General features: G+C 42.8%; 1 protein-coding gene across 1 annotated transcript; it reads right to left on the bottom strand.

Annotated features, from left to right (window-relative positions):
- Positions 1-270: 270 nt before the first annotated feature.
- Positions 271-1241, bottom strand: LOC149267490 (uncharacterized). The gene is made up of 2 exons (XM_089412077.1): positions 1148-1241; positions 271-1022 (listed from the first exon to the last, which is right to left on the bottom strand). Exons 1-2 carry the CDS (start codon positions 1239-1241, stop codon positions 271-273), a joined length of 846 nt encoding a protein of 281 aa, XP_089268203.1.
- Positions 1242-8928: the final 7687 nt, after the last annotated feature.

The raw sequence follows: 8928 nt of genomic DNA on the forward strand, positions 1-8928 counted from the left end.
ATTTTGAATCTGACACCAATTTTGGAATGTGTCATCAGGATCTCTTTTATGCCAATCCGGGTTTGCTGTTTGAGGGGTAAGGAGATACTTTCGAGGATATGGCTCAAGGGGGCCAAGCCACCTCTTTTCCTCAGGTAAGAGCAAATAGTCTTCTTTATAATACTGCTGCTGGGCAGCTTCCAAGAGGAAGGATTTGGCTTTAGCTGCTACATGCAACGGGGAGTGTTGAAAGTATTTGAAAATCAGCTCATTGCGGGCCAACCAGAGCTGCTAGCAAACGTATTTGGGCAAAGTTGTCCAGACTTTGTGCCAAAATGATTTGATAGGTATTCTATGAGGGTAGAAAAGACTCCAAGAGGCGAAAAGTTTCGAGACAGAAGTCTGTGGAGGGACAAAAATCTGGAAGTCCTGAAGGATAAGTCCCCAAACCTCTTTGGCGAATATACAATCCATGAATAAATGCTGGGCTGTTTCGAGGTTGCTTCTGCATAGCACACATCTATGTGGCCCTGCTATGTTCCTTTTCGCTAGATTATCACCAGTTAGAAGTTTATTATGAACCAGGGTCCAGAAAAAGAAGTTCACTTTTGGTAAGGCTAATGGTTCCCAGACATGTTTCCAAAAGGCCGGAGATTGGCTGCTGTTCCTTGAGGCCTGTAGAACTCTGTAACCTGCTGCTGTAGAATATGCTCCTGTCTGGCCCCAACCCCAGCTGTCTTTCATGAATCGATTTACAGGGACTGACTCCTCCAGCAGTTCAGCAAGTAAGTATTGTTGAGGGATTAACCGGACAGGGACACCATGAAAATCCCAGCCGGCCCAGTCACCACGATGATCCCATTTCGAAAGGTCATAAATACTGTTAATACCCGCGCTTTCCAGCCATTCTCTAAGTTCTGTGATTTCCTCGTTTTCAGCCAAGGGATCACAACCCATGATATGATCAAGCCATAGGTTTGTGCTCTTTCCATTGCCACGAATTCTGTATACAATTTTTTTGAAGAAATGCATAGTCTCCAAACCTGCGTGCAGTTAACAGAGTTGTCATATTTCAGATTTCTGAGAGAATTGTTGTGTACGTATTTTGTCCGCAGAATGACGCTAACTGGATGAGTGGGCTCGTGGACCATCTTCCACAGAATCTTACCTCCAAGTGCTATGTTGACAAGAGAGGGATCTCGAATTTGCAAACCGCCCTCTGCAGTCGATTTTTTAACCAAATCCCAGTTTACTAAGTGCATTTTTTTTCATTGCCCTTCCCACCTTGCCATAAGAAATCTCGGAGGAGTTTAGAGATCTGGTCCATCACATTTCTTGGAGCTAATAGAAATGCTGCTTGATAGATTGGAAGTGCAGACAGCAGAGACTTGATTAGGATGACTTTACCACCTTTTGTTAACCAGAAGCCTCCCCAACTTGAGATTTTTGATTTGATTTTACTGATGATTTCGCTCCAGAGCGATCTCTTATTAACTCCATTTGTGATGGGGAGGCCAAGGTACTTGATCCTGTCCCATTGAGCATGACCTTTGAACCCAAGGAGATTTGAAATGCTTATGAGATCTTGCTGGTCTATGTTCCAGCTGAAGACTTCACTTTTGCTCTCATTGACTAATGCTCCCGAAACTCTACAATAACTTCTAAGGACAGTGTCAAAAGCTTTGGCAATTCTGGTGGAGGCACCTCCAAGGAGTAGGGAATCATCTGTAAAGAGAGCATGGTTTAGAGGGTCTGCACCAACGGAAGGTTTGAGACCCAGAAGGGTACCAAAAATTCTTTCAGCTGAGAGTTTTTGACTAAGGGAGTCAGCCATTAAAATGTACAGAAAGGGGGAGAGAGGGCATCCCTGCCTGATGCCTCTCCGAGCTTGGAAAAAATTGGTAGGACGACCATTGACTAGAGGGGCAATCCACGGGTTGTCAATGCAGGCTTTTATAAGGTGAACAAAATGAGGCGAGAAGCCAAAGGAGAGGAGAACATTGATGAGGAAAGAGCGATTAACTCTATCGAATGCATTCGCCATATCTAGTTTTATCAACATACCTTTCTCTTTCCACTATTTGCTTGAGTGGATTGTCTCCTGAACTTGGATAACGTTGTCCAGAATGTGCCTGCCTTCCACGAATCCACCTTGAGAGCTGGAGATCAGTCTTTTGAGCAGAGGCTTGATCCTATTTGCTAATAGTTTTGCCAGGATTTTGTAAGAAGCGTTACAAAGCGATATGGGCCTGAATCTTGCAAATGATTCAATATTGGAGTCCTTGGGAATTAAGCCTAGGTAGGTGGAATTGGTTCCTCCACCTATCTTGGCTTTTTTCATAAACCCTCTTATCATTTTTTGAAGGTCAGATTTGATGATATCCCAGCAAGATTTGTAGAAATGTATTGTGAATCCATCTGGCCCAGGGGCCTTATCTACTTCCATGGACCAAATAACTTTGATGATTTCCTCCTCAGTTGTGGGTCTAGAGAGGGCTGTATTATCTTTAGGGCTGATGAGTAAAGGGATGTTAGAGAGGAAATTGGCAGCTTCCTCCTCATTGCCATGAGTTCCCTCACTATATAGATTCCTGAAGTGGATTTCAGCAGTAGCTTTGACCTGATTGAAACCTTTGCAGACTTGGCCCTCCACTGTTTTGATTTCTGCTATATGATTCCTGGACATATGTGCTCTATATTGTCGGTGGAAGAAGGAGGTGTTCCGATCCCTTGCCTTAAGCCACAAACTTCTAGATTTGAGTCTCCAATATTCTTCTTCCATTCGAAAGGATCAGTATGTGGAGCGTTGGGCTTTTATTTCTTTTTCCAACAAATCTACTGTGATATCTTTGCTTTCCATATCTATTTGCAGGGACTGCAGAGTCTGCACTGCTTCTTTTCTTTGGCTGGTTGGAGTAGGGACTAGTTTCTTTATCCATTCCTTCAATGCTTGTTTTGTGGCCTTAAGTTTTTGCTCCCAAACATAACTTGAGGATCCTGAGAAGGATTTGGCCCAAGCTGCTTTCACTGTTTCTGTGAAGCCTTCTCTCTCAATCCAAAGTGGGCTGAATTGAAATGGTATAGGGCCCAGATCTTCTTCATCTTCCAGTAGAAGTTGGACAGGCTTGTGATCTGAGGTCAGTTTGGGAAGAATTTTAGAGATGATTATCTTTTTGTTCATCATTAGGGAGCTTTGCACCAGAAATCGATCCAGGTGGGCAGAAATGTGGTCCAACCCAACTCTGTTATTGGACCAAGTGAAAAGACCTTGGACGGGATTGAAATCTAAGAGATCCCAAAGCTGTGTGAGCTCTTCCACTGTGGCCAACATGGGATCTCTGCTACTGGAACCACCCCTCTTCTCTTTTGCTTTCAGAACTATATTAAGATCCCCGGCTATGATGATGTTGCTGGGGGAAAGCTGCTCTAAAAAAGCAGAGAGAGAATTCCAACATTCTAGTTTTTCAGAGTAAATGACAGGTACGTAAAGATTGAAGAGAGAGATGGTCAACTTACTTGCGTAATGCATCAGCTCCGTGAAGATCCAGTGTTGGGTTTCATGGGATTTATTCAGCTGGAATAAATCTTCGGTCCAGAGAGTTGCCAGCCCTCCAGAAGAGCCCCTTGAGCTGACTGCTTTACCTGAACTTTTCTTCCATTTTGACTTTCTGATATCTAGAAGGGCTCACCCTTCTATCTTAGTCTCTTGGAGCATGAGAATGTCTGAGGGATCTGTTTTCAAGAGGTCCTTAACTGCTTCAATTTTAGAGGGATTCCCCAGTCCTCTACAGTTCCAAGAGATGAGTTTCATTATTTACTTGAGGGGGGGTTGGAGCCTCCCTTAGAAGGCCTTGGTCTGGTATTTTGTCCAATAGACATTTCTATTGTGGACTGAATTCTTTGTATTTTTAGTCTTTCAGCCTCCTCTTCCCTAACTTCTTTGCGGGATTTCCTTCCTGCTCTTTTTGAAGAGCGCTCGTAGGTTTCGTCCTCCGAAGAGCTTGAGCTTTCCACAGGTTTTTTCCTTTTGACTTCTGCGTATGAGGGATTGGAGGGGCTGCCTTGGGAGGATTCGATCTGTATAGTTTCCCCTCCATCTTTTCTTGAAGGTGGGATTTCTGTCTGTTCCAGATTTTCCTGGATTGGGTTTGCCGGATTGATCTGGACGCTTTCTGTACCATTTGGTGTTGCTTCCTTTTCTTGGTTGGACTTGGAGCTGCTTGGGACTCCTATCGTGTTGCCTTTACCAGTGCCTTTTTTTGGATGAGCAGTTTTCTGGACTAGAGTCCATTGTTCCCCGTTTTGTTTGTCTACATGCTCCTCAGCCTTTTTCTTGCAATGCTTTGCAAAGTGTCCGTGGCCATGACAATGTCTGCATTTGAAAGGAAGCTGTTCGTAATCCAATTCCTGGACATGCGTCCACCCAGCAACAGTGAGCTTAATTGCTTTCGGCAGCCCCTCTTCTAGATCCACTTCTACGCAAATGCGGGCACATGAATACTAATCTTTTCTTGCGGCTTGATCTATGTATTTTCCTAGAGCATTATCGATGATTTGGAGATATTTTTGGTTCCAGCAATGGAGGGGAAAATGAGGGAGTCTCACCCAAACCGGAACAGCAGAGGGGACGTCCTGGGTAGGATCAAAATCTGGAGACCATTTGTTTAAATAAAGTCCTTGCGGACCCATGAAGTATGGGCCATTCCTGAAGATTAAGCTTCTGTCTTCCGGGCTTTCGAATACAAATACAAAGAAACCTTTGCCCACAAAATAGCTTTTGAAACCCTCTTTGGTCAATGGTGTCCAGTTCCATTGAGTCCAATCATCCACCGACTTGGGAGAAGGCCAGAGGCCCGTGAACTAGCATATGAGACCTCTCTCAGCCACATTCAGGGCCGCTTTACAGGTTTCTTCTTTTGGAAGGGCAACTAAAGGAATAATATCCATTTTCTTTATAAACTTCCACTGAATTGCAGAGGGAGGGCGCTTTGAGCCTGCAGCAATCATGGACCTGAACGCTAGGACCTCCGGGGGCAGAATGGGGGGGGGGGGACAGGGCCCCCGCTGGACTCCATGGGCGATGTGAAAGCGCAGCAGGGCTGAGTGTTGCAGTGCAGCAGCCACAGGGGCGCGCGGGCGAGCACCTAGCAACCCTAGTGCATGCAGAGCACTAGGAGGCAGGGCAGCGAGGAATCACCGTCGTTAATCGTTTATATATATGTATGTATTTTAACATTAAAAGGAACATAATTAAAAATCAATCTGGTAGTCCTGATTTTGGGATCTAGGGAAAATCAATGTGCAGGTAATTTCTGTACGGGGTTAAAACCTATAGTCATTACAACGATAAATTACCTCAACCAGAGTGGCATGTCTCTCCACGAGAAGTTCTCAAGAACTCTCACTCATATGGTCAAATTCCCTCAACAAGAGTGGCATGTCTCTCCAGAAAACATCCCCCTATAGGAACTCTTACTTAAATAGGCACTTCAGCAGGACAAAATAATAAATTCTCACATGACGTGGCATACAAGTATCCTTTCAATATAATGGTAACAAGGATCTCGACAACAAAATCATCATCTTAACAAATCAAAAGAAAGACATGGCATAACTGCATCATATAACTACACTTTCTGGGATGGCCGAAAAATTCAAAGCTCAGTTGCTAAAATAGACATCACCACACAATTTGTGGCGCGAAATCATGTCGAATGACTATAAACTTGGCCCCTTTCTCATGCAGTCAAAATATGGACCCTTGGGAATCTTGAAGATTCCCCTAAAGATTCCTTCCTGGAGATGGCCAAAAAACCACTGGTCGGATGAAAATTCTAAGCACGCCACTATCCTCCTTGTGATTTTTTGTGCAAAATGACTATAAAGTCAACATCATTCTACCTCTGTAAAAAATCAGTCTCCAAGGAATCTTTTAGATTCCACAAGATTCTATAAAGATTCCTCACTACTAACCACCTGAAATTCTGCTGCTCAGATGAGGTAACAAACCACACCATTACGTTTCCTACGAAATTTAGGTTCTTTTGAGCATAAAGTTTACATGATTCCATAATTGTGATAAATTTCCCTTTAGGGAATCTTTTAGATTCTTCACTGCATCAAAGAATATTTTGTGGAATATTACCCTAGAATATACCCTCTCAAAATTCGTGTCGGCTCCTGGTTCCGCTCGCCCTCGTCTCAATGCTCCTTCCTCCATTGGTCGAAATGGTGAAAATGTTGGTTTATAAACATTTTGGATGGCGGATCTAATAGAGTTGTATGGGCTGACGCCACGGTTTGGGTTCAAAGTTGTTGGGCGGAGGTCACAGGGTCAAGCCTGCGGGCCTCCCCCACACCCCACAATTTAAAAAAAAAATGTGTGGTGGTTTTAATATATAGTAACAATTTGTTTTATATCGGGTGGCATTTTGTTATCTGGCATGCATTGGCTGTTACATAGGTGATGGGGTCGCCCTGTGGCAGGCCGACCTAATGGGTTGTACCATATATATATATATATATATATATATATATATATATATATATATAGATATATATATGGATTGTGTAGGGCGGGTTCAATCCCCGCCGACCTCATTTTAATTGGATGTCATTACAACGACATATATGTATATATATAGTGGGAGGGGTGGTGGCCCGCCACCCCTTTGTTTAATATTTTTTGTTTTTTTTTGTTAAAACAACTATTCAAAACATTTTGACCATATTTTAGGGGTTACTGGATAAATTAAGAAGGCGACAAATATTCCCTTTTCGACAACTATTTTTCGTGCGCCGTCCCTTCGCCAAATTGTTGCCTCGTTAGCGACTGCCACGTGGCCTAGTTTGACCAAAAATTTGACTGTGAATATCTCGAGCATATGAACTTGGATTTGAGTGTCATTCATGTCGTTGGAATCAGGACAACAAGCACTATGACTTGTTCCTATTTTGTGTGAAATATGTGGACTTTGATTTTTGAGCCTTTTCTGAGCCACTTCTGAATTCTGAGCGTTTTTTGAGCCACCTGGATCATTCTTCCCCATTGAGGAGCTTTTGGTCCTCCAAAAGCATTAACATAATCTGCAACTGTTGTGTTGTGTTACATTGTCTACACAACAAGCGTCCTAACAGGCCACAATTCCTTCTCCTTCACCCTTGTTCTTTGGAGCCATAAGTGATGAGCCAACACCTGCATCCTCTGCAAACTTGTAGTATAATCTTTGAAACTACATGTTTCATTACATGACCAACCATGACCCAAGAATCCCCATACTTTCCAAGAGTTTATAAGACACACTCTTTGGTCAAGTTTACATCAGAATATAAGTCAATACCCCAACTATCAACAAAAGGCCAAAACATCATTGTTACTTTAATAAGCGATGGAAAACACATCATCACTTTTACATTTATATCGCAACACATGATTTAAAAAATGCGGCCATGACAAGCTACTATATCTAGCGAAACCATCTCTCACTCACCAAAGTGAATGGGTCATCTCCCTGTGGTGGATTTTCTTGTTGAACATATTCACCAACTAGTACCTGCATCAGTGCTTTGTCCTTGAGACATTGCTTTGGATGGAGCCTCCAACATGTGGCTCTATGGTGTCCACCTTTGTGGCAATGACTGCAAAAGGTCTTCTTCCTCCAAACCTGCTTAACCGTCTTCCTTCCCTGATGTGAAGAAGGTCTTTCACGTCTCGTCCTCTTTCTTGTTTCCATTCTCTTCCAATACTCAACAACCACATGGTTATGCAAACCAAAAAAACTACATGGTTTTCTATGCCATGATTTCTGCTCATCATTAACAATATGCTTGTAATCAAAATGAAATTTAGAGTACTGAGACTTTTTATACCTTTCTTGACTGTCTCTAGTGCAATTATGGCGATGAGAGCTTGCCTTAGCTCTTCCTTTGTAATGTGCACTCTCATGGGAGGATTGTGATGTGTTCCAATCATCCGCTTTCTCCGATGGCTTTGAAAATTCCTTGGAAGCTTTTGATACCTTTGAACACTCTCCTTTAGTGTACCCTAAACCTACAAATCGAGGTCTTTGTACAGCCTCCAATGGTCAAGTCATTCCTTGGCCATTAACGCCAAGTCCTCCTCCTTTATACCCCATCTTGGTAAGGAATCTCATGCCAGTGCCTGAAATGGGTACTTCCATATTTCCAACAAAAATAGTGTCACATGAAAATGAAGCTAGAGAACTATCAACATTGTTTACCTTTGCTGTCGATTCTGAAGGAGTTGATGATGGCTTCGCTAAGCCTTCATTGCACTTAAATTTTTCCAAGGCATCTTTCATGACATGTAACTTAAGTTGCACTCTCCGCCTCTTCTTTTTTTCTTCTCGTATAAGCCTCCTCAATTCAACATTCTCTTCTTGAAGGCTCTGATTGATCTCCTTCAAGTGATGAGAAGACGATGAAGAAGTTGAATAATCACTAGAAGATGGAGATGGAGCATCATCCTATGCTCTTTCTTTCTCCTATCCCTCTCTTTCCATCTTCTCCTCATAATTTGCATACATCATGTCCACCACGCGTGCCATCCCAAGGAGCTCCTCATAGAGATATTTTTTATTCTCCATTTCCCTTCTTGTTGCACATTCAATCATTCACACTCGCAATTCACATCAGTGAGAAGACCGCTCCGATACCAAACTTGATCCGGATCTCTGTAGCTACCAGAATTAACCAAGATATTTTACTTCTGTGATGTCAACAGAATTGCATACAAAAGAGTATGAAAAGACACATGTTCATGCTTTAAGAAAGATGAAACATAACGACAACCATCAAATGAAATAACACAAACACATTGATAACAGAGTTCACCTAGTGTGGGTTACGTCTCTGGGCCCGGTGTCAAGAGTAGGGAGGCTGCTTCATTAAATGTTTCAAGATGATGATGAGCACATAGTAGATTCTCTG

Source organism: Pinus tabuliformis, chromosome 6 (assembly GCF_031772625.1).
Source record: "Pinus tabuliformis cultivar Carrire ecotype Pingquan chromosome 6, CPIR1, whole genome shotgun sequence".
NCBI lineage: Eukaryota > Viridiplantae > Streptophyta > Pinopsida > Pinales > Pinaceae > Pinus > Pinus tabuliformis.

Excerpts from the sequence above, each read along its gene's own strand:
- LOC149267490 (XM_089412077.1), bottom strand. The coding sequence starts at position 1,241 with ATGCACTTAGTAAACTGGGATTTGGTTAAAAAATCGACTGCAGAGGGC. Across the intron at positions 1,023-1,147 it reads TGTCAACATAGCACTTGGAG|GTTTGGAGACTATGCATTTC; the intron begins GTAAGATTCTGT and ends AACTGCACGCAG.